The 26,185-nt window shown below is 37.1% G+C and overlaps 1 protein-coding gene and 1 long non-coding RNA gene across 14 annotated transcripts in view; both read right to left on the reverse strand.

Annotated features, from left to right (window-relative positions):
• Positions 1 to 26,185, reverse strand: part of LOC146404708 (uncharacterized) — a 618,617-nt gene that overhangs the window by 368,355 nt on the left and 224,077 nt on the right. The gene's annotated exons all lie outside the window — the stretch shown is intronic.
• The window catches only part of DNAH6 (dynein axonemal heavy chain 6), a 255,439-nt gene that overhangs the window by 195,234 nt on the left and 34,020 nt on the right, over positions 1 to 26,185 (reverse strand). For 11 of the 12 annotated variants that reach the window (XR_014841541.1, XR_014841540.1, XR_014841539.1 and 8 more), the window contains 9 exons: positions 25,358 to 25,625; positions 19,482 to 19,616; positions 19,273 to 19,393; positions 18,049 to 18,166; positions 16,607 to 16,775; positions 13,744 to 13,860; positions 9,692 to 9,892; positions 2,732 to 2,852; positions 673 to 824 (listed from right to left, as the gene is read on the reverse strand). Coding sequence is in view for 7 of the 12 variants with exons in the window: in XM_085018772.1 (XP_084874898.1) it covers positions 673 to 824; positions 2,732 to 2,852; positions 9,692 to 9,892; positions 13,744 to 13,860; positions 16,607 to 16,775; positions 18,049 to 18,166; positions 19,273 to 19,393; positions 19,482 to 19,616; positions 25,358 to 25,625 (1,402 nt within the window). In the remaining 5 variants the exon portion in view is untranslated. Of the gene's footprint in view, positions 1 to 672; positions 825 to 2,731; positions 2,853 to 9,691; positions 9,893 to 13,743; positions 13,861 to 16,606; positions 16,776 to 18,048; positions 18,167 to 19,272; positions 19,394 to 19,481; positions 19,617 to 25,357; positions 25,626 to 26,185 lie in introns of those variants that run through there. The other variant, XM_085018775.1, reaches the window with a different exon arrangement.

A 26,185-nucleotide genomic window follows, 5' to 3' on the forward strand; every position in this document is an offset into this window, starting at 1 on the left:
GAGGCATAGGCTGGAAGCTGTAGCTCCAATTCAACCCCTAGCCTAGGAACCTCCAAATGCCACAAGTGTGGCTGTAAAAAGAAAAAAACAAAACAAAACAAACAAACAAAAAAAAACATATGGACAAAGCAGGTGGCAGGCTGGACTGGTCCTGGGGCTGTAGTTTGTTAATCCCTGTTCTACACTATTGTCTCTCTGGAGGTATTTGATAGTATATATGGGTCTAAAGGAAGACCTGAAAGTTATTGCTGAAACAATCAAATTTCCTCAGCTCTAAAACTCATCAAAATATAATCAGATTTTAGGGCAGTTTCAGATCAGGAAATGATCTCTTAAACTTCGTCTCAGTATCCTGGAATCAGCCAGCACTCCAACCAGTACACTGAGCCATTACAGGGGTATCTGTTCTATAGGAAGTCTGGGGATGCTCCAACAAAGGAAAAAGGAGCAGGTGAAGGAGGCTAGTCTGAGGGCTGCCGTCCCCTCATCTGAAAGCTGACTGTGCTTGGGAGAGAAAGAATACAGGACTTTTCCTAGACATTAAGGGTGCCAAAGACTTACACTAATTTTAAATATCTGCAACATTGGAAAATAAAGATAGGTTATTTGCAGTGGAAAAGGCATAAAATTGTTGTAAAGATCACAATGAAACTTTTTCTGGTTCATTGTTACCTCCAAGCATCGCAAAGGTGATGGAATTAGTTTTTCTTTCAGTTGCTTAGTGTCAATGAGCAGCAATCCCACATTCCTGGTGGGTCTTAGTGCTACTGCTTCCTTGTGCTCTCTGTGATATTTTTCCAGTTGTTCACTAAAGAACTTGACATCTACATAAAATAAATTCATATAAAGCATAAAATACATCATGTTCAATTTTAAAGGATCATTACAAAATTATATGAAAAATCATTGCATTAATAAATTTCCATATGTATTTATAATGTATTATCCATAGGTAGAGTACTTGGCATAACCTTAAAATGTTAATTCATAATGCATTTATCTGGATTAGGCCCACTTCACATGCTGAAGTGCCAGGCTCCACACCTTACTGCCACCCTGGTGCCACTGAGTCCCTGTCAGTTCCCTTTGGTTCAACATTTAAGTCTCTGTATGACAGTGTTGATGAGAACAGTAGAAATAAAACTTGGGTAATTTTTTTCCTAAAGCAAGACCCCACTTTGGTTTCTCAAGCAACTCAGTGTCTTGAAAAAAAGGTGTCTGTTTCAGATTCTAGAAACTTAAAGTGGGATTTCCCTCCCAGCTTGGCACATTAAGGATCCAGTGTTGTCACTGCTGTGGCTCGGGTTACAGCTGTGTGCACAATCCCTGACAACTTCTGCATGCTTCAGGCATGGCTACAACAAAGAAATAAACAAAAATATAAGGACTATAACAAGTGAACACAATGCCTACTCTGGGACTAGATTCTGAGTCAAACCAGTTGCTAACTGCTTTATGTGGAGCATTCTGAATGTGGATAAATGTTGATATGAAGGGTTTTTTTTTTTTTTTAGCTGTGATGATATTATTTTGGTTCTGTAGGAACAATTTTTTTAAAGTTGCATGTTGAAGCATTTAATTCAGGAATTCCATATCTAATTTACTTTAAAATAATAATAATATTCAGCATAATAAAAATAATGGATTAAAAATAAAATAGGAGCTCCCATCATGGCTCAGTGGTTAATGAACCTGACTAGCATTCACGAGGACATGGGTTCAATCCCTGGCCTTGCTCAGTGGGTTAAGGAGCTGGCGTTGCTGTGAGCTGTGGTGTAGGTCGCAGATGCAGCTTGGATCCCGTGTTGCTGTGGCTGTGGTATAGGTTGGCAGCAACAGCTCCAATTCGACCCCTAGCCTAGGAACTTCCATATGCTGTGGGTGTGGCCGTAAATAGACAAAAGACCAAAAAAAGATAAAATAAAAACTTACAGAAAAAATTAGGACTGCTTCATGAGCCAAAGTAATCATATGTGAAATAAAAAAAAAAAGAATATGAATGATATGCTTCACATTTTTAAATGGTAATGATACTACATACTTAATTTTGTAATCATTTGGGAATTTTCTTGCTTGAAATTTCACTTGGGTATTGTATTTTATTTTCTTTTGTTGAAGATAAGTTTAATAATTTCCCCTCAGACCTAATTTCATGACTAGGAGTTGTTGATTCACATCCACTGGGTTGCAATATGGGTACAGAAATAGCATAACTTGAATTCCTGAGACAGAATGAATTCCTGAGATACATTTTACACTATGTAAACATTTTTAAAGGAATTTGTAGAAGTAAACATTCCTTTCAATTCCTTCCCATATAGAGGCAATAAAACTTTAGCATGGATACAGTTTCATACTAAAAGATAAGCCATTGGAGAGGAATTCTGTCCCATAATATTCTGAAATAAAACAGTAACACTGAGTAAAACGAAAGAAAAAAAGGGATCCTAGAAGTTCTTTGGTCGCCTAGCAGTTGAGGATCCAGCATTATCACTGCTGTGGCATGGGTTTGAACCCTGGCCTGGGAATTTCCACATGCCTTGGGTGTGGCCAAAACAAAACAAAAATAGTTCTACAGCACATAATCTAGAAATGAATAAACTCTTGTGTTTTGTCAGGCCTACTCTTTCGGGCTGCCATTTCTGTTGCCATGAAAACACAAAAACCTAGACAATGGTAAATCCTGATATGACTACTAAACAAAACCAGTAAGGACAAATGGAAAACTTACCAGGTTCTTGAAGTTTAAGAGCTTGTAAATCAAGACTTTCATTTTCCTTGAAGAATATCTGAAACTTTTCAAACGTAGCTGCATATAATTGGGCAGATTCAAAGGCTGCCTGTACAGCTTCCTAAGTGTTACAAATAAACAGACAAAACTGCATTTTCCTGAGCAGAATTCATTTCTAGAAAACTAAACAAGCACAAATACCTTCTCTATGCCCAATACTATGCTTTGACCTGGGGATACATAAATGAAGGAAGACACCATCCTGCATGATAAAGGGCAGTTAGCAAATTCTCTTATGAAACTAAAAACAAAAAAAATAATAACATCTTCAAATCTGACATTTGAAGAATCGTTCCTTATAATTGAAAGGACGTGCACATAACGTACATAGCTTCATCTCGTAAATATATGGCAAGAGACAACGTCTATTTATTTTCCAAACCACAAATTTTACGACAAGGTTTGAGTGTTTCTGAGCCAAAGCAAAAGTGTTTAGCATATCTACAAAATGACTTACCTAATCTGACTGTCACGTTCTCTGTACTGGCAAGACTCTTATTCCCCAATGTCTTTCATAATGTGCCTTAATAAAAACCTTCCTTTCCCTCATCTTTCTTAACCTTGGCTCTAACCTCCCCCTCCCCACAATACATCTTGTCATAGGTAATAATAATATGGCTTGTCAATACATCTTTTTGTAGTTGAGTCCCTGTGAATGGCGATTAGGATTTGCCTGTGGTTGGTCTTGGTCCCTTACTCCCTGGCTACACCCTATCCCCTTCCCTTATTTCCACCAAGACTTCTTGCAAATGAATGCAACTTGTCCCAAGAAAGCTAGAGATGGTCAATGGAATTACTCATACCCAATATATCCCTGCTAGGGTAAGTGCTTTATGCATAGTGGGGAGGGTAGAAAGTTTAATTACAAAAAATAGCACAACCCTTGATGGCTATATCTAGTTATCTGTTCATTTATTTCCTTTTAATAGGTTCTTAAACTTCCAGAATGTTTCTGCTGTTTATTTCTTAATGTTAAAAATTGAGGGGAAATGGACAGGTAACAAGGACCTGCTATAAAGCCCAGGGTAACCTACTCAATACTGTGTAATAACCTACACGGAAAAAGAATCTGAAAAGGAATGGAGGTAAAACTCATTTGCTTTGCTATACACCTGAAACTAACACAACTTTCTAAGTCAACCATATTGCAATAAAATTTATTTTATATACATATATAAAAGAGGAGATCAGTAACAATGCTGTGCTGAGTTGTACTGGTGCTTGAGACAAAAGGAAAAATCAATCATACTGATCCTATTTTTATTAAACATTTTGAGAGTTGGCTTATGACAAAAAAATTGAGGGGAAGAAACTATGTGAAAGTGTATTTACTTTGAGTTGATTTAAGAGTGTCTCTGATACGTGATCGTGCAGGAGTTAGGAATACAATGGAAGGCCTATAAATGGAAAGGTCCACCAATATGTTCAAAATATGATTTTCACACCTCACGGGAAAGTTGCTAGAATAACACAAAAAATTCCATATATCCGTCACTGAAATTCCTTACATTTTAACAGTAGATCACATTTTCTTTACCATTCTCTCTCCATGTATATTATTTTACCTCTGAACCATTAGGAAGAAAGTTGCAGGCAAAAGACATTTTTATCCCTAAATATTTTAGGGTTTATTTAATAAACACCAGTATAACCATAGTATACAGACCTAAATCAGGAAATTAGCACTGACTTTAATACTATTATCTAATTATAGACCTTTACACAAATTTTGCCATTTGTCCCAATAATGTCTTTCATAGCAAAATAAAAAACTTTTTTTTTTTTTTTTGCCTGGTCCACTATTCTACCCAGGATCTTGTAATGTATCTTGTCATATCTCTTTGATGTCCTTTAATCTGGAACAATTTCTCAATCCTGTTTTGTCTTTCATGACCTTTACATTTTTGTAAAATTCTCCATAATTTGCATTCCCACATGTGCAGTGTGAAGAGGGTTTGTTTCTCCACAGACTACCAAACAGAAATGTGTTGTCATACTTTTGAATTTTGCTAATCTAAGAGTTGGGAAATGTTACCTCAATTTTACTTCAATTCCATGTATCTTATGAGTGAGGCAGAGTATATTTCCATGTGTTTAGGTGTTAGTTTTTGGTGAGTTTTCTGTTTTGGCCATTTTTTCTACTTAGTTTTGGTCTCTGCCCTCTCCCTGTTTGTAAGAGCTCTTTATGTGATTTACAAATTGCAAATAGATCCTCCCAGTTTATAATTGGGTTTTTACTTTGTTTTTGTTTTGGTTGGGGGAGTCACACCATGGCATATGGAAGTTCCCGGCTAGGGATCCAATCAGAGCTGCAGCTGCCGGCCTACGCCAGAGCCATAGCAACACAGGATCCGAGCCATGTCTGTGACCTACACTGCAGCGCACAGTAATGCCAGATCCTTAACCCACTGAGTGAGGCCAGGGATTGAATCCACATCCTCATGGATACTAGTCAGGTTCATTACTGCTGAGCCACATTAGGAACTCCAGGTTTTCACTTTGTATTTATTTATTTATTTATTTTTTTTCTTTGCAAAATTAAAAAAAATTTTATACACTCAAATTTATCACTTGGACTATTATTGTATCTGGATTTTGAGTTTAGTTAGATAACCTTTTCTTATGACCAAGATTATAGAATTCACCCATGTTTTCTCCTAGAACTTTTTTTTTTACTTTTAGATCCTTGATCCAGTTTTTCTTACATACACTGAGATGCGTATCTAACTTCATCTTTATCCAAATGCCTAATCAGTTGTCCTAGCATAATTTAAGAAAAAGTCCAAATATGGAGTTCCCATCATGGCGCAGAAGAATCTAATCCGACTGGGAACCATGAGGTTTCGGGTTTGATCCCTGGCCTCGCTCAATGGGTTGTGGATTCAGCATTGCTGTGAGCTGTAGTGTAGGCCTCAGATGTGGCTCAGATCTGGCATTGATTGCTATCACTCTGGCGTAGGCTGGTGGCAACAGCTCCGATTGGACCCCTGGCCTGGGAACTTCCATATGCCACAGGTGTGGCCCTAAAAAAAAATAAAAAAGATAAAAAGACAAAAAAAAAAAAAAAAAAAAGAGAAAAAAAAAGGCAAAAAGACAAAAAAAAAAAAAAAAAAAATTAAAAAAGTCCAAATACGTCTCAGTGATTTGAGATACCATGTTTTTCATTTAACAAATTTTCATATTTACTTATATGTATTTCTGGACTTTCAATTCTATTCCATGAGTCTGATAGCTATGCATGTGCCAATATTACAATCTCTTAGTTACAGTGTTTATATTTAATATTTGGCAAGAATAGTACCCCAAGTAGCTTTTCATTTTTCAGGGTTTTCTTAGATTTCCTGCATACCTATTTTCACATATATACTTTACTATTTACTTGTTCCCTTATTAATCTTTCACTATTTGATTTGCTGGTCTTTACTGATATTCTTTACTTCCCACTTACAGCTCTAATCAATCAATAAATGCATTATACTTTCTTCTTATTCTCTAACTTCTCTTTCTGTTTTTTTTTTTTTTTATTTATTTGTTTGTTTGTTTTCTTTCGTCTTTTTTAGGGCCGCTCCTGTGGCATATGGAGGTTCCCAGGCTAGGGGTCGAATCAGAGCTGTAGCCACCAGCCTACGCCAGAGCCACAGCAAAGTGGGATCCGAGCCACATCTGCAACCTACACCACAGCTCACAGCAACACCGGATCCTTAACCCACTGAGCAAGGCCAGGGACTGAACCCGCAACCTTATGGTTCCTAGTCGGATTCGTTAACCCCTGCGCCACGATGGGAACTCCTTTCTGTTTTTAAAGTTGCATTATTTCTGCTTCGTTAGAACAATCATCTTTTAACAAATTAAGTCTTTCATCTTTTTTCTGCCTATATTTTAGTTTTAGATAAATCTACAGTTAAATATACTCAATATTCATCATCTTTTTTTCTTAAATTAAGACTTTATTTTTCTAGAACAGTTTCAGGTCTAAAATTGAAAGTGCAGATACTTCCCAGACACCCCCTGCTTCTACACATGCACACCTCCACCCATTATCAACACCCCTTACCTTTCCCCTCGGTATATTTGTTACTATTGATGAACCCACATTCACACATCATAATTGCCCAAAGTTCACTGTTTACATTATGGTTCACTCTTGTGTTGTACAATCTTTGGGTTTAGGTAAATGTATAATGACACATCCATCCTTGTGGAATCATAAAGAGTATGTTCACTGTCCTAAAAATATCTGTGCTTTATCTCTTCATTCCCCCATCCTAACCTCCTGGCAACCACTGCTCTTTTTACTGTCTCTATGGTTTTACCTTTTTCAGAATGTCATAGAGCTAGAATCATACAGTATTCCCATTACACATCTGCTACACCTTTTGAAGTTGTTCTACAGTCCTTGGATGGTCTGTTCTGTTTTTTTTTTGTTGTTGTTGTTGTTTACCCATACTTTCTTCTCTTTGCTTTTTGATTTTCAAGACTCTACTGATAGATCCTCCAGCTAGGGATTCTTTTTTTTAAAATGATTTTTATTTTTTTCCATTATAGTTGGTTTACAGTGTTCTGTCAATTTTCTACTATATGGCAAATTGACCCAGTCTCTCTCTCTCTCTCACTCTCTCTCTCTCTCTCTCACACACACACACACACACACACACACACGCACACGCACACGCACACACAAACACACACATTCTGGGACTTTTTTCTCAGCCTTGTCCAGTCTACTACAAAGCTCATCAGGAAAATGGGAAAATAGGTGTATATGGGTGGCTGGGTCATTTTACTGCACAGCAGAAACAGAAGGAACATTGTAAATCAACTGTACTTTTTTTTCCACTGTCTAGTTTATTTCATTTAGCATAATGTCTAGATACTTACAATGGAGCATGACAATGGGAGAAAAAAGTATGTATACATATATGTGTAACTGGGTCCCCATGCTGTACAGTGGGGAAAAAAAATGTCTAGGGGAAATAACAATAAAATTGACTATACTTTAATTTTAAAAAAAGCCCATCAAAGGCATTCTTCATTTCTATTATAATGCCATTTTTTTTAACCCTAGCATCATTAATTACTGCTCGGATTTTCTTGTCCTAGCACTGGGTCTCCCTGTGATTTCTGCTCATGAGTCCATGCTCTAAGGAGCCATGACTCCCTGTATTCACTTCTCTGTCTCTCCACTACTGAGGGCTGTGGTATTTCTGTGTTCTTTTCTCTGTTAGGGATCCAAGAATAGTCTGTTCTGCCAGGCCATCTTTTTACTTGTTAGGATGGAGTTGCAACTTCCAAGCTTCTTACATGTACAACCAGAAATAGGAAGATCAGTCTTTCTGTCCAGTTATCTCTTGGTTGGATAAAACCAATTCCTTAGGCCCTTGCTTTTTAAAAACTATTTTTCTACAACCTTGATACCTGAGGGACTGGCTTAGCTATATAAAAATTCTTGATTCACCCTTTCTTCCCATATGTCTCACTTTAAAATGCTCTTCCATTGTTGCCTTACTTTATATGCTGTTTTTGAGAAATCTAATGCTGGTCTAATTCTCTTATTTTTACAAGTTATTTGATCATTTTTGCTTTGAGATTTGGAGGGATTTTTTTCTTTACCTTTAAAAGCTAATAGTTTTAAGAGGATATATCTCAGAATTGATTGTTCTTGGTCAACTTTCCAAGGTACTTTGTAGACCCTTTCAATATATAGATCCATGTTTTCTTTTCTTGGACCATAGTTATATGTTTGTTCTACCCCTTGTTTTATTTTCTCCTTCAGAGACTCCAATTATATGTATGTTATTTCTTCTTTGCTTTTTTTTTTTTTTTTTGTCTTTTTAGGGCTGTACCTTTGGCATATGGAGGTTCCCAGGCTAGGGGTCTAATCAGAGCTGTAGTTGCCAGCCTACACCACAGCCACAGCAACGTGGGATCCAAGCAGTGTCTTTTACCTACACCACAGCTCATGGTAATGCCGGATCCTTAACCCACTGAGCAAGGCCAGGGATTGGACCTGCATCCTCATGGTTACTAGTCATATTTGTTTCTGCTGAGCCCAAACAGGAACTCCTTTTCTTGCTTATTTTCTATTTCAATTTTCTCCTCTCTGACCCTTTTACTTATATCTCTGGCTTATTTTCATTTGTTTTTTTCCTGTATTTCTCTTGTACACATTATTTTTTTCCTGTTTTTTTTTTCTATAATCATTAAATTTTCATTTCAGTCTATCTGCCCTTGGGACCACATAATCTTTGTTTCTGAGATAATTTTAAAAATCCCATTTCTATTTTGAATTTTTGATTCAATAGTATTTTACACATATACAAAGCTTGTTTGAGAATATTTAGTTTATAATACAGCTTGTGTTTCATGGCTTGGGGAGGAAAGAGAAGGAATATTCATCAGCTGTCTTAATTTTCACTTTCTGTTTTCTCCTTATAGTAGCTTCTTATGTATTTAATATATTTTAATGAAATACCTAATGGATTTTGAGTGATTTGTAATATTTATAATTCAAGGGCTTTTTGTTTTTGTCAGTGTAGCAATGTGAAGATTATTTTATGTTTTGGTTGTGGGGACAGAGTTAGGTGTATTCTGGTTTGGGGGTTATCTTTTGTCTCACAGGACCATAAATTTTCACCAGTTGCTTGATTTCCCCTGCATCACCTAATGCATCTTCTTCTTTTTAACCTTATTCCCCCCACCCAGAAGTGATGCCATCTCAAATAGCTTGCACTTTTAAGTCTCTTTCCTATAGTTAGTGCTCTGATCCACCAGGACTTAAAAAAAAATTTTTATCATTTAGAAATTAAGCAGCATTCAATTTAAGACAGGAAGAAAACATACTACTTGGTTTCTTAAAAATAGGAAATATTATGAAAATAGTTTTAGTAAAAGAAAAGGTACCTTTATTTGATAGATGATTGTGTGAAAATTCATATCATCATCAAATACTGCTGATAAGCTTGGTCCAAATCCACAAGTTTTTTCTTCTAGTTTGTTGTTAATGTAAGGACTGGTAAAAGCATCAAAGTATGGATCAGGCACAAGATTAGGAACTGATAACACAGTGCTTTGGAAATGATTGATTGCACCTGAAATACCATCCTGTTAAGAGAGAAAAGCATAAGCATACATGTAAACACATATATGCTTATATTTTTGAATTTTATAAATTTCTAAAATCAATAATAATTCCTTTAATCATGCCAGGTACTGTATTGATTCTGAGTACATGACAAACCAGAAACCACAGCCCATCTTCAGGAAATATGTTTTCTAATTAAGAGGCTGGTAAGCAAAAAATTGTAACACATTAAGATGAACATAGTACATTCATTTGAAATATGAACAAAACACAGAAAAGTCTTAAGAGAAGGAAGGCTGAAGAATGCCTAAGAGAAACAGGGAAAGTTTAAAGGGTGAGTTAAACGTTCATATTCTGTGAGCAGTAATTTACATTCTAGGTATCTATCCTAAGATAAGACATTAACTTTGTAAGAATGCTTCATGGTGCAAGGCCAATCACGCAGCATTACTTATAATAAAAACTAATCAGAGAAATACCTTAGTGTTCAACAATAGAAGACTGGTTAAGTTATGATATAGTTGTACGATTGAAAATTAGCATCTCTTCAAAATGATGTCTCTAAAGACTGATTTAATGACATAGGGAAAAACTTGTAATGTTTGAAAAAAGGAGCAAAAAATAAAACTGGTATATAATATACCACTTTAAAAATGTATAGTTTGGGAGTTCCTGTTGTGGCTTAGCAGGTTAATAAACCGACTAGTATTCATGAGGATTTGGATTAGATCCCTGGCCTCATTCAGTGGGTTAAGGATCTGGTATTGCTGTAAGCTGTGGTGCAGATGTGGCTTGGACCTGGCATTGCTGTGGCTGTGGTGTAGGTCTTAGTTGAAGTTCAAATTTGACCCCTAGCCTGGGAACTTCCATATGCCATAGGTATAGCACTAAAAAGAAAAAAAAATGTATATACAAAATTTCATGTTAAGTTAGTTGTGTGGGTATATCAGTATGTACTAAAACAAGATTGAAAAAAAAACATATACTCGGAGTTCCTGCCGTGGCTCATTGGTTAATGAATCTGACTAGGAACCATGAGGTTGTGGGTTCAATCCCTGGCCTTGCTCAGTGGGTTAAGGATCCGGCATTGCTGTGAGCTGTGGTTTATGTCACAGACGTAGCTCAGATCCTGAATTGCTGTGGCTCTGGCGTAGGTCAGCGGCTACAACTCCAATTCAACCCCTAGCCTGGGAACCTCCATGTGCCCTGGGTGCGGCCCCAGAAAAGACAAAAGGACCAAAAAAAAAAAAAAAAATATATATATATATATATATATATATATATATATATATATATATATATATATATATAAATGTTAAAAAGTCATTTTCTATTTCTGGCATATGAGATTACCGATGATTTTAACAATTTTTTTCTGTGTTTTTCACATTCTCTTCAATGAGAATGAATTGATTTATAATTCATAATAAATACAAACCTATCTAAAGGATACAAAGAAAAGGTATTTCTTGAGTTGCCTTTTTTTTTTTAATTTTTTTGTCTTTTTGCTATTTCTTTGGGCCACTTCTGCAGCATATGGAGGTTCCCAGGCTAGGGGTCGAATCGGAGCTGTAGCCACCGGCCTACGCCAGACCCACAGCAACGCGGGATCCAAGCCGCGTCTTCAACCTACACCACAGCTCATGGCAAAGCCGGATCGTTAACCCACTGAGCAAGGTCAGGGACCGAACCCGCAACCTCATGGTTCCTAGTCGGATTCGTTAACCACTGCGCTATGATGGGAACTCCTTGAGTTGAGTCTTAAAAGAGGAGCAGGAGCTTGTCAAGTGCACAAGACAAGAGTATAGTTCTTGCAAGTCACTGAGTGTAAGAAGCCCAACGGGGCTGGCAGTCTGGGTGCTGGAGCACAGATGCCAGTCTGGAGAAATGCAGTCACGATGCAGTCAGCTCCCTTACGAATGGCCTTGTGAGTGTTGCTGGCTTCCAGTGTCAGCCTAGAGTCCAACATTCCCCAGATTGTGACCAGAGACTACCCTAAATTCAAAGGGTCTTATGGTCAGATAAGTTTGGGGAGAAACCTTAAGTTAAAACAAAGTTAAACAGAATTCTTCTCTGGATCTACTAAACAGGATTTTTCATATTTGTTAATAATGCAAGTGCACATCCCAAACCCTTTTCTCCTAGAAAGCCATGTCAATGTCTTAGAGAGCATCCTTTGAAAATGCTACTATCAGCAATTGAGACATTTGATTTTAAGTGATGTGAACAGATTGGTCTATGAAATAATCTTGCAGCGAGCAATATATAAAATGGATCAGAAGGAAGAGAGGCGGGCAGGACAGAAGAGACTCCTACAGCAGACCCGCTGAGAGAGGACGAGGTTCCCAAGGAGGGGAGGTACAACTAAGGTCAACAGACAGGACTTGCTGATTGGTCTCAAAGAGGAAAGGATCTAGGATGACTCCCAGATTGCTGGCTCGGGCACCGGGATACCGCCTTTCATCAAAGAGGAGATACGAAAGGAGGAGTAAGTTTGGGCAGAAGTCGATCATTTTAATTCATTTTGGTGAGTTGGAAATTTCCACATGACTCTGAGTCTGGAGCTTAGAAGGAAGGGATTGATGGAAATACATACGTAAAGTCACCATTCTAGAAGCGGTAGTTAGACCAATTTTCAGACAGGAGCAACCAGGAAGAACATCCAGAAGGTGGGGAGGAGTGAGCCCGTCAGGAACACAACAGTCAAAGGTCAGACAAAAAAAGAGGCTTGAAATACAGGAATGAAATGGAAAAATGTTGGCACAGGAATACAACCAAGAGAAATCAAGGAGGGAGACTATTTCCAGAGTGGGAGCAATAAATAGAATCACATGCAACAGGAGGTCTGTCAAACTGAACAGGAAAAGAACTGAAAAATTTATTAGGAAACCACAATCAACTCAAGCAAGAACAATGTCAGATGTCAAGACTTGGTAAATAATTTTCCTTTCGATCATGCTCTATATGTATATGTATGTTTATAACAATGAGATGGGAATATATGTTAAGGCTAATGATCAAAATAATAAGAAAAAATAGGAAATTCATGAGTGACAGTCCTGTTTATACTGCCAGGGGATAATTTTGTGATAATTTTGTGGTTACACGAAAACAAAATGTTATGTGTGATATGGACACATGAACACACCTGGCCTACAACTTCATGTGTAGAAATTAAAAATGTGGGAAGTAGATATGATACATATAATCAATGAAATTCTACTCAGCTATAAAAAAACCAAAACAATATCATTTGCAGCAACATAGATAAAACTGGATTCTCATACTAAGTGAAGTAAGTCAGAAAGAGAAAGACAAATGCAATATTATATCACTTATATGTGGAATCTAAAATATGATACAAATATACCTATCTATAGAACAGAAACAGACTCACAGACACAGAGAACAGACTTGTGGTTGCCAAGGTGAGGGGGAGGGAGCAGGATGGACTGAAAGTTCGGGATTGGTAGATGCAAGCTGTTACATGTAGAATGGATAAGCAATGAGGTCCTGCTATACAGCACAGGAAACTATATCCAATCTCTTGGGACAGAAGGTGATGGAAGATAATATAAGAAAGGGAACGTACACACACACACAGACTACACTCAATTTTCTATAGATTATGCTCTCTTGGTGGTGTGCCCAACCAAGCCCCTAAACTGCCTCAAGTTAAAGAAAACATGCTAACCTTTCAGATACTTTTTATATAGACATCATGCTGTGCACAGAACAATGATTTCTCTTTTTCTTATGATCATTTTGGAGACATGACACCAGCGATCCTGCCAATCATTTGACGGCAGAGCAGCCTCTTCATTTTCTAAAAAGGTATTTATACCTGGATGTTATAGGAGGTAACACATACCAGAAAGTCTTCCAAAGAAGGCTCAAAGAGCAGTGACTGGACGGTCAAAATCAGTTCTGTGAGGAACATGGGGGTGAGAGACTCATCTTCTTCCTGCTTCTCCATCATGGGGGCCCCCTGAAATGAGCACATTTACAGTGTTACCAAGATACAAGCACCAAGGTGTAAAATAAAAACCCTCTCTGTATTACAAAAGGCACAGACACTTAAGCTTATGCAATTAGTTCATCTTATAATATTGGCATGTCTTTCAAAGAATATTATCATAGACATTAAAGGATAAAGGCAAATATGGAAAGACTGCACAATAGTGTAAAACTTCACTCCTTGTGAAAACACTGTCATCACAGTGCAAAGGCAAAGAGGAAACCAGAAAAATCTATCAGTAATGTATATGGCAGACAGAAGGTTGATAATATTGAAATATAAAGGTACTTGACATATAGTCAATAGAAATATACACTAGAAACATGGGTTGATATCAAATGGAAATAAAGAGAAAAGTGGGGCATCAGGCGGCATAATCTGACATTTTTTAAAAGGAAATTGATCTGCAGTTGTAACTTACACCACAGCTGTGGCAACACCAGATCCTTTAACCCACTGTACCAGGCTGGGGATTGAACCTGTGCCTCTGCAACAACCTGAGCTGCAGCAGTCGGATTCTTAACCCACTGCGCCACGGTGGGCATTCCTTACAAGGAAATATTAATCGACCTCTTCCTTCTTTTCTTCTTCAAGATGGTTTATTTAGTAACATTTATCGAGTATTTACTGTGCACCAGCCAGTGTCAGGTATTCACATAAATCCACACCAACTATATGTAATAGGTATCATTATTGCTCCCATAAGAAAAATAGGATCTTGAGAAGGTAAGACATTTCACAGAGGACCCACTGTTTCGTAAGTGGCAGCCCAGAATTCACACTCAGGTCTTTCTGACCTTGAGACCTATACTTTTATCCCTGTACTGGGTGGCATTTAAAGGGATATAACTTTTAAAAGCAGTGATATATTAGTTTACATCCATCGGCTTGACAAAGATTAAAATGAATGACAATATATAGTGTGCAGGTAGCCAAAGCTTACTCTCAAACATTGCTAGGAAGGTTGTAAATTGACACAAAATTTTCTGGAAAGTTATGCATCATTTTCAAAAGCCTTAACGAGTAAGCATATTCCTGACCCAACAATTCCACATCAAAGAATCTCTTCTAAGAGGAAAAATCAGAGACGTGTGAAAAAATATATAGACAAGGATGTTCTTTGTAGCATGATTTGGAGTAGTGAGAAAGTGATCGATAATAGCAAATTATGTATAAGATTTATAATACATTTCCATGTGCAAATGTTATGTGGAAGCAACACATATTGACTCAGGAGATTTTTCATAAAACATTGTGCTAAGTGGAAAGACCAGGTGATAAAGCAGCAAGTAAAGCAGGATTCCCCTTTTCTCCTTGGAAGTAGTTCTCCTGGTACAGCAGAGCATGCTTTTCCTTCTGTGTTTTTCAAATTTTCTGCATTTTGCAGACATTACCTTTATAATTAGAAAAATAAGTGTTACATTCAAAATGTGGGAGTATTTAGTGAAATCAGGCATTGAGAATAGAGGAAGAGAGGACATAATGAAAAAGAGTATTTGGCTAAAATCCAACTTCTGGAGAAAAGGAAAACTATGGCAAAGAGCATCAGGCCTTAAAACTGCATAGCTGGGTTTCCTGGGGGAAGTTGAGATGTGGAGGTAGGAAGCTTGATGAAACAAGGTCAGCATGTTTTGCTATGCTTTTAGGTGTCTAGCTTGAAGCTATTATCCAGGATGGAGCCGAGGGAAAGCTTATTGCGACATAAGAGAATATGTTTTCTCTCTTAGCTTTGCTGAAATGCACAGTCAAATTCATACTATTTCATCTCAAACATCTCTAAAAAATTTTTTGTTTTATTTTTATTAGAGTATAGTTGTGTATACACACACGCATATATATATATACACATTTTATATATATATGCATTTTATATATATATACGCATTTATATATATACGCATTTTATATATATACATGCATTTTATTAGAGTATAGTTGTGTATACACACACGCATATATATACACACATATATACACACACACGTATATATATATACACATACATACACGCATATATATATATATATACATATATATACGCACATTCTTTTTCTCATACTCTCTTCCATCATGTTCTCTCCCAAGAGACTGGAAATAGTTCTCTGTGCTGTACAGTAGGACCTCACTGCTTATCCTTTCTGAATGTAATAGTCAAACATCTCAAATTATGCTGTGTTTCTAAGATCAACATCCTCCCAAGAGGTCATCCGCTGAAAGCACAGTGATTTGCATCCATGATTTGCTTCCTCTCACCTCTAAACCATTGTTTATCTCTTTCATTTGTACCACTTTTCCTGCTTCCCTCTGCCACTTCACAACAAAGATGCCTTCTAAATGAAAAGCTTCTTGGGGGTAAGTACTTGCTATGCTTTTCATCACTGGGTAGCCAACACCCAGCACAAGGCTTGATACATAGTAGATACTTAATGAATATTTGTTAAATGAATATAGGAGGAAACTTTAGCAAACGCCCATGAGAGAGACTGCAAACTTCACCATAGTGGATGCTTTCTCTGCCATTAGATACTTGCTGAGATGCTGATTTTCACTCTGCCATTTCACATGTGTGTAGTAGACGCTGATTATACTGTGAAATCCTCTAAGCACTTCTCCTATTTTTTCCAGCACACAGAAAAGTAGTATAATTCCTAGTGCACAATAAGCACCCCTCAATAAACGCGGACCAGTGAATTTTCTTAATTGTGTCTGAATGTACCTTTTTATCAGTGACTTCAGGCTTCTCTTCTGTAATCCATTTCTGAATGACATCTGCTGAAGGTGTTCGTTTTAGCTTGTCAGTGAGATGATTCAAAAGAGAGCTGGCAGAGTTTACTGTTAGGACGTGCATGGTGTTCTCAATTAGATAGTCATTTAGGCGGATAAAGCTTGAAAAGAAAAAAATACAGCTTCACTTTTCTATACTCACTACATGTATTTGAAAGTGACTCTAAAGAAAGTATTTACATTTTAAAATATCATAATTTCTCTTTGACTTTCCATTTACATTACAATATCAGATACTTATTGTCCAGAAGGATTGTTCTTAAGACATTCTTCATTTTAAAACACAAACATACACAATAAATAGCATCAAGTTAGCTAGGTATTCTAACCATTCAATAGGATATTTAATGAGCAATATAGTTGTTATGAAGAAAGCACAGAGCTCATCTAGCTGAAAGGGCTGTATTTTTTAAGATGCTTTAAAGAAGAAATCAGTAAATATACAACATCTGTGACTTACATTCTAATGGTAATGAAATCTTTGCTATTGAATAAATGCTGTTTGATGGCAATTGCTAACCCAAAGATAAGAATTTTATATTTCCTTGCTTGAATGCTTAGAATGCAGACTGAGTCAGCATGGCATTTGGAATAATGTTTTATTTGGCTTAAGTGGAGTCCAGTCTATGATGGGGGCCTCAAGGACTGCTTCGCTGCCTTCTGTTGCAATACAGACGTGATTGTCAGATTATTCACCTATAAACCAGGGCACAATTAAGACTTGTCAAATAGTTGTAAAAAATGGACTAAGTTAGTGAGCACAGAGTAAGAGTCATCAGTGTTTTAAAGTGCTGCACACAACTTTTCAGACAACGTTTGGTGATTTTGCTTGCAAGAGGTGTTTGCAGCGATGAGGTTTTAGGATGATGCAAAATCCAAACCCTGGGACAAAGGCAAGATTCCTGCTGGGCAAGCAGATGGAGGGTCCTGGTAAGGTCCTGGAAAGCAGCCTTTCTTCCCTTGCCTCCTGGTTGCAAACCCGCCTCAGGAAGCAGGTGGAATTTTGTGTGACCATGCAATTGCCTGTATTTCTTTAGGGACAAGATAGGTGGAGTGTGCCCTCCGGGTCCACTTGAGAAAGCCAACCAATCTCTGTGTGCATGGCTTCTCCTTACTGCAGCCTGCCCCATGCTCCCGGCTGGGCTAGAAGAAACCAAGCCTTAGCGATCAAAGAGGAGCTCTTGGCCTTGGAAATAACCTCCATTCTCTTTGGCTGCTTTGCTGGGTGGCAGCTGGAAGGCTGCACTTCTGGAGCCTATGTTCAGGTTACTGTGGCCCCCAAACCCCTTATCAATATTAGAGAATCCTGTGATGAAGGAAACTTGAAATGGATGGATGCTCTGGTTTTTCTTGAAAGAAAGAATAACTATTCACCATGTCAGCCTCATGCAGTGGTGCCTTTTGCTGGCCTGCTCTGTGTATGTCATTTTCTCAGAGTCTCCAGAAGTAGGCAACTCAATGAAACTTCCGCTTTCTGGCCTTTTTAAATGACCTAAGAACAACAGAAGACACAACAACAAGAACTCTTGTGTGAAAATTCCATTTCTTTTAATATGGATTAAGAGACAAGTAAAATTCAAAAATGGAGTTCCCTGGTGGCCTAGTGGTTAAGGATCCAGTACTGTTACTATGGTGGCTTGGGTCACTGCTGTGGCATGGGTTTGATCCCTGGCCCAGGAATTTCCACATGCCATAGGCATGACCAAAAAGAAACAAACAAACCCCCCCCCCCCAAGAACAACAACAAACCAAAAATTCAAAAATGACACAATGCTTTGGTTCATGAGATATTTCAAACTTCAGGAAACAGGCCAGTTATGCAAAAGAATTCCACATCAAAGGATTTCAACCCAACAAAACATTCAACATCCTCGTTAACAGGATCTGATCTCTGTCCCATGCTTGCTCTTTCTAGAAACATCTTCACCCTCCTTATTTGACTTCAGAGTCCCTGCCAGCTGGGGTCAATCCTGAGATCCATCCAGTCCCTTAATTTTAACAAACCTAGTGTCACTACTAGTAGGCTAGACATACGTTTAAGCAGAGAGGCCCTGAGTCCATTATAAAATGCTTATGCAAGAAAGGTTCTGTAACCAGTTTAGAAATACTATTATACACAAGCAGGGATTACATAAGGAAGATGCAGTATTCACTGTTTTCCCCCTCCTCTACAATACACATCAAATTTATAATCTATCTAGCAAAGTTCGGGAGAACTGAAAAATAGCATTATTATGTTATTATTTAAGCTTAAGAAAAGTGGAATGGGGAGTTCTCATTGTGGCTCAGTGGGTTATGAACCCGACTATTATCCATGAGGACAGAGGTTCGCTCCCTGGCCTCGCTCAGTGGGTTAAGTATCTGGTGTTGTGAGCTGTGCTATAGTGGGCAGATGAGGCTTGGATCCTATATTGCTGTGGCTGTGGCTTGGATTTGACCCCTAGCCTGGGAACATCTATATGCTGCAAGTGTGGCCAGAAAAAAAGAAACGAAAAGAAAAGAAAGAAAGAAAAAGAAAAGTGGAAGAATGAAAACGAGTTAATATTTCAGAAAGTCACCACTTTTGATCTACTGACGTTCTTTCAAACCCCTTCCTACCCTCAACGGGTTCGTATACACAGTCATCAGGAACAAATCCAGCAGCACGCAGGGCAACCCGACAAGCCTTCCTGACCACATCCTTTGCCTCATTTCGAAATTCTTCTAGGCGCTCTGTCACCTAGACATTGATGAATATGTATGGTTAACGGTACCAAAGTTTCAATGACAGGAAAAAGATCATGAAACTTACAGACAAAATTCCTCACCTCTTCTAGCCGGATGACTTGTGTAACTTTAAATTCGTGCAGGGTGTAGGTGTGACATTTTTCAATACAACAAAGTCCCATGAAACTCAACTGATAACACAGTTCATTTATTTTAAGAAGAGCTGGTCGTAAATACTGAATGAAAATAGAAATTTATCACGATTTAGTAAAAAGAAAATAAAAAACCTGCCCTTTAAAAGTACAAAAATACTTGGAAAGCAAGGATGGTAAGTCAGAAAGAGAAAAACAAATACCATATGATATCACTCATATCTGATATCTAATATACAGCACAAATGAACCTTTCCACAGAAAAGAAAATCATGGACTTGGAGAACAGATTGTGGTTGTCAGGGGGGAGAGGAAGGGAGTGGAAGAAACTGGGAGCTTGGGTTTAATGGATGCAAACTATTGCTTTTGGAATGGATTAATAATGAGATCTTTAGATACTTACAACGCAGCATGACAATGGGAGAAAAAAATTATGTACACATGTATGTGTAACTGGGTCCCCATGCTGTACAGTGGGAAAAGAAAAGTGTGCTGGGGGAAGTAACAATAAAAAACAAATTAAAAAAATAAAAAGTAAAAGTAAAAACTCAAAATATAAAACTGCAAAAAAAAAAAAAAACACTGAAAATGCATATTCTGTGAGACAAAAGTGAACCAGGGCAAAACAATAAAGGCAATAAATACTTTCTGGTGTTCAGGTAAGGAAAAAAGGGACAGATTTCTGATTTCTCCGAGGCAAATGGATTATTTTACCTTTATTAACAAAAATTTACTTCTCAATTACATATATAGCATGAATAGCATATCTATAATATAAATTATACAGGTGTGTGTATATGTATATGTGCACATAAACCAACGAGTTCTAAAAATTTAAACATAATTATAATAAAAATCAATTGAATCTGAAAAAAAAGTAATTAAGGAAAAAAAAATCTCCATATGTTAATGTCAGTTCTAACTACAAAGTGCATACATTAAAAGGGGACATGTCCGAAATTTTGCTCTGAAAGTATTCTTTGAATTATCAGATTTAATGAGTTTGAATGCCTTTCTTTTCATTTGAATATATATCTTTTAGCTATGAAACTGAGGGCAAGTAATGGAGGACTGGACAATATCTTAAATTTCATTAGGTTATGCTAATAGCCACTGCAAAATACTTAGTGTTACTTTAGGACTTTACAATGTCCAGTCATGATAAAGGAGGGGCCCAACTATTGATCTAAAAGGCTGTAATATGACATATAACAAGGACAAAGTTAGCTTTAAAATTTCAGTGGGTAACAAGTTGCTGAAAAGAAAATTCAGTCACTCTCAAGAATCTATCTTGCAATGTGGGCTGGGAGAATGAGTGGAAGTATTTGTGGAATCATTCCACGCAATATCAACCTGATTTTTTTCCATGCTACCATCATAATCAAGTTCTAGGCTGCTGTCTTTGAAGGCACATGTTCCAAGATTATTTCAAGGTTTCAAGGTCATTCACCTTCATTTTTCCTAATGTAATCAAAGGAGAAGCATTATATAGATGTAATATATATAAATTACATCTATATAAATACATACCTATAATTATATGCATATATATACACACACATATAATTATATGCATATATATATGGCTTTAATTTATTTGTAGGTATGTGACACTGGTTTAAATGTTATACACAGCACAATCCTGAACTTTCCTAGGAGTTTCCAAAACAGGACAAATAATAGTCATTCGGACCATCATGAAATAGTGCTTTAATTATGTATTCTAAGTACAAATAAAGGGAAGTTATACTTAGAAGAGTCCTCAATGAAAGGATTTATTTCAGAAAACACCTAGGAAGTCAGAGAGTCCTTAAGATTCATCTCATGGAGGAATTTTCATGATAAAAGAGAAACAAAAAATATATTATAAATCAACTATTCTTCAATTTTAAAAAGAAGCAGAAGTTTAGAGGCTAAATCCATGAAATAAGATACTAAATAAATTAAAATGAGTACAGGAGTAGGAATGAGAATGTAATAGAAATTGGGCAGTAAAAGCAAGAAAGTCCAGTGTATTTTCCTTGAGCCAAAAATATGAATTCTATTAGTAAAGGGATAAACAGCTAGGGTCCAGGTGAACTGGTATTAATGGTCTGCCAAAAAGTGAGAGCTTGACAGTGGGAATCTTGGAGAAGAAAAAAATATATAATCTAAGAAATTACTTTGCCTTAATCTAAATACCTGGCTGTCAGCATAAAGGATAGATGTGAAAGCTGTTGTGAATATAACACACTGTAGGTGTTTGTGTTTTTCTCTTTTTCCCCCTCATCATTGTTTCTGTTGTTAGCAAATTTCAGATAGAATTTGGGTTAGGTGATTCATTCTTGGGCTGGTATAACAAGAATGCCCATTGAAGGTGATAAGAATTAGCATTAGTTTAATATCGTATAATAACTAAAAATGGAATTTAACCTTTAAAAATTGTGAGTCCCTATGTTGTACACCTGAGATTTATGTAATATTATATGCCAACAATACCTCAATAAAAAATTAATTAATTTACTCAGGATATTTTCCCTGATATAACTCCAATTTTCCTGATAGTAGAATTCTTCTTTCTTTTGGGAAACTCATTACTCTTTGGTTTTGATAAGGCTGGCCCCTCATTTTCCCCATCACAGGAATGAGGAATAGGCACATATCCAGGACGGGCATATTAGAGTACTCCTGGCTGTGCGGGGATTCATTCAGGACTGGGCACATGATCAAGCCGAGGCAATCAGTGTTCTCTCCAGAATCTCCAGTAAGAGGTTCTCTCTTTCACTGAAAGAACCAGCTGTAACTAGAGCTGCAACTCAGTTGCTTGCAACTCAGTTGGTACCAAGAGAAATATGGAACTGAAAGGTGGAGGGAAAGAGGAAAAAGTAAAGATGACAAAATATCATTTGAATTTCTGAATTCGGCCATCCATAAACATATTTTTACCTCTTGAACTTCCTTATGATAGGAGTTTTGTTTCTTGTTGTTGTTGAAGCTCATTTCAAACTGAGTTTTTGCCAGTTGTATTGAAATGAGTATAATTACTCAGAGATGGGAAATCATTGTTACTAATCTGGGGGTTGGTCATTGGGTGAGAGTCAAAGAGAAAATTAGAGACTTTGGAGCAAAGTGCAGAAGAGTGGCATTTGCTATACGTCTAAGAAAAACAGGGTCATGCTGAGCTCAGTACAATGTTGGTTGGAATGCAAGAACACTTTGGGTTTACTGATCTCTCCTTCACCATGGCACTACCTTTAATGTGCCCTAACTTGAGTTGCCAGAACATTTGAGTGATCTGTGAAATGTGGCCCTTAGAGAACCCACTGGAGATGAAGGTCATGGCCCAGCCTGAGGCTCTGGGCTCAAGTGTTCTCATGTACATTTCTGACCCAGTACAGAAAGGACTACAGCAAAAGGTATATCCTTCAAAAGTAGAGAAAGTTTCATAAATCTATGAAATACCAATTCTTCATAGACATTTTCAAAAAACAGAAGAAAAAGAAATATTTCCCACTCAACCTATAAAGCCAGTATTAACCTGATACCCAAACCAGACCAACATATCACAAGGCGGAAAATGTAAATCATCTTCCTTGTGAATATATATGCAAATATCTTCAACCAAACAGCAGTAAACCAAATATAGCAATGTGTAAAAAGGATTATACACCAGGATCAAATGATTTATCTTAAGGATAAAAGGTTGGTTTTATATCTGAAAATCAATCATTGTAATAAATCATACCAATAGAATAAAGGGCAAAAACTGCATGATAATCTCAACAGATATAGAAAAAACCATTTGACAGAATCAGCCTGGCTTTATGATAAAAAGAGTCAACAAACCAGAATAGAAAGCAACTTCTTCATAACATCATTTCTTCACCATACATACATACAGGCTCAATAAAAAAAAAAAAAAAATCAGGAGTTCCCGTTGTGGCGCAGTGGTTAACGAATCCGACGAGGAACCATGAGGTTGCGGGTTTGGTCCCTGCCCTTGCTCAGTGGGTTAACGGTCCAGCGTTGCCATGAGCTGTGGTGTAGGTTGCAGACGCAGCTTGGATCCTGCGTTGCTGTGGCTCTGGCGTAGGCTGGCGGCTGCAGCTCTGATTCGACCCCTAGCCTGGGAACCTCCACATGCCGCGGGAGCGGCCCAAAGAAATAGCAAAAAGACAAAAACAAACAAACAAACAAAAAAACAACTCTTAGAGGAAAACATAGGCCAAACACTCGCTGACATAAACGATAGCAACATCTTCTCAGATCTGACAGTAAAAACAAAAATAAGTAAATGGGATCTAATCAAACGTCAAAGTTTCTGCACAGCAAAGGAAACCCTAAACAAAACGAAAAGACAACCCACAGAATGGGAGAAAATCTCTGCAAATGATTCAACTGACAAGGGATTCATCTCCAAAATTTATAAACAACTTCTGTAGCTCCATACCAAAAAAACAAACCACCCCATCGAAAAATGAGCAGAAGATCTAAACAGATAATTCTCCAAAGAAGACATATAGGTGGCCAAAAAACACATGAAAAGATGTTCAACATCACTCATTATTAGAGAAATGCAAATCAAAACCATGATGAGGTACCACCTTACACCAGTCAGAATGGCCATCATCCAAAAGTCTACAAACAGTGAGTGCTGGAGAGGGTGTGGAGGAAAAGGAACCCTACTACACTGTTGGTGGGATTGTAAATTGGTTCAACCACTGTGGAAAGCAGTATGGAGATGCCTCAGAAAACTAAACATAGAACGACCAGTTGATCCAGCGATCCCACTCCTGGGCATCTATCCAGAGAAAATCATGACTTGCAAAGACACATGTACTCCGATGTTCATTGCAGCACTCTGCAATAGCCAAGACGTGGAAACAACCTAAATGTCCATTGGCAGAGGAGTGGATCAAGAAGATGTGGTACATATACATGATGGAATATTACTCAGCCATTAAAAGGAACAAAATACCGGCATTTTTAGCAACATGGATGGACCTAGAAATTATCATGCTAAGTGAAGTCAGCCATACAGTGAGACACCAACATCAAATGCTTTCACTGACATGTGGAATCTGTAAAAAGGGCACAATGAACTTCTTTGCGGAACAGATACTGACTCATAGACTTTGAAAAAGTTATGGTTTCTAAAGGAGACAGGTTGGGAGGTGGGGGGGATGCACTGGGGTTGTGGGATAGAAATCCTATAAAACTGGATTGTGATGACCATGGTACAACTATAAATGTAATAAATTCATTGAGTAATAAAAAAAGAAAAAAAAAAAGAAAACCCCTACTGCAAGTCAAAATCCAAGGAGTGGGTAGAGATTTTAAAATATGGCCACATACTCTCTAGGAGGTTCTTTTTTCCATGATCATCTCCTCCTCTGAGGCAAATATTTAAAAATTTCCCAACTGTCTGAATCCGCAGTAGAGGAAAACTATGATACACTGGGAGGTACTGGCCCGTGAAAACAAGTCCCCAAATTACTTTGGACCAAAAAGTCCAGAGTGTCTCAAGGATGAGGAGAAGGAGCAGGGGTTGCTAGCCTGCTCTATTCCCAAGGATATACAACTTTCCTGATCAACAACAAAAGGCATCATGAATCCAAACTTCAGAGGCTGCTTTCAAACAAAGGATGCAATGCTTTTGTTATACTTTTATGTTTTGCAACCCTAGTTAAAATGCAGAAACATACTAGACTGCCAGACTCTCAAATGACAAACAGGATGAAAACAGTGAATTCTCTTAAAGGACAAAATATTCTATTTCAAGAGCAGTATATACCAATATTTTGTTTTTCTGTAATTCTTTTAAAATATGATTAATAAATACGTACATGATTAACAATGAACAGGTTTTTCTGTAACGATTTTCGACATCCGCTGATTTTTTTGGAGCGGACATTCTTCTTCCACACGTTAAAAGCCTTCCACTTCCGGAAAAGTGAAAATATGGGAATTTTGGTGAGTTCTCTGTGATACAGATATTCCTGTTCCCATCGATCAATTTCGATAAATTCAATGTCGTCATTATAAATATGTGTTATTGCCTTTTTGCTAATAGTATAATAGTCATTCTTATTGATGTTCTCATAATTTACAACCCTATGAACAAATAAAAGTTAGGGTTAAGTGAATACAAAGTTAAGCAAGTGCATTTTTTGTTTTAAAGAGATAAAACATTTCTGGAAAGCAAATATTGTTAAGATCCTAACATAACAAATACTTACTTTTAGAATGAGTAAATTACTCAAGAAGTGAAAGGGGAGCTATTTTTTTAACAATAACTGGACTTATAGCTCTTAAGGATTTCAAAACCTTGGCAATATGCTTGATAATTTCAGTTACATGATTTCTATAAAAACAAATGAATTACTGATTTTTAAAATGTAATAGCACAATATGAAAGCTACCTAGAAATAAATTTTTATTTATCACTGACTCTTTTTTCTCCCCCTGGGTGTGTTCTACCTAATTCTTTTATTTAAAATTTTTTTTTCTTTTCTTCTAATTGAATCGTTGATTTACAATGTTGTGTTAGTTTCAGTTGTTCAAAAATGTGATTCAGTTATACATACGTATACATCCAATCTTTTTTAGATTCTTTTCACTTATAGTTTATTATAAAATATTGAGTATAGTTCCCTGTGATATACAGTAGGCCT

Source organism: Sus scrofa, chromosome 3, assembly GCF_054392235.1.
Source record: "Sus scrofa isolate SSC_HxYL_T2T_F1_AM1 chromosome 3, Sscrofa_HxYL_maternal_Yorkshire_Landrace_v2.0, whole genome shotgun sequence".
NCBI classification, from domain to species: domain Eukaryota; kingdom Metazoa; phylum Chordata; class Mammalia; order Artiodactyla; family Suidae; genus Sus; species Sus scrofa.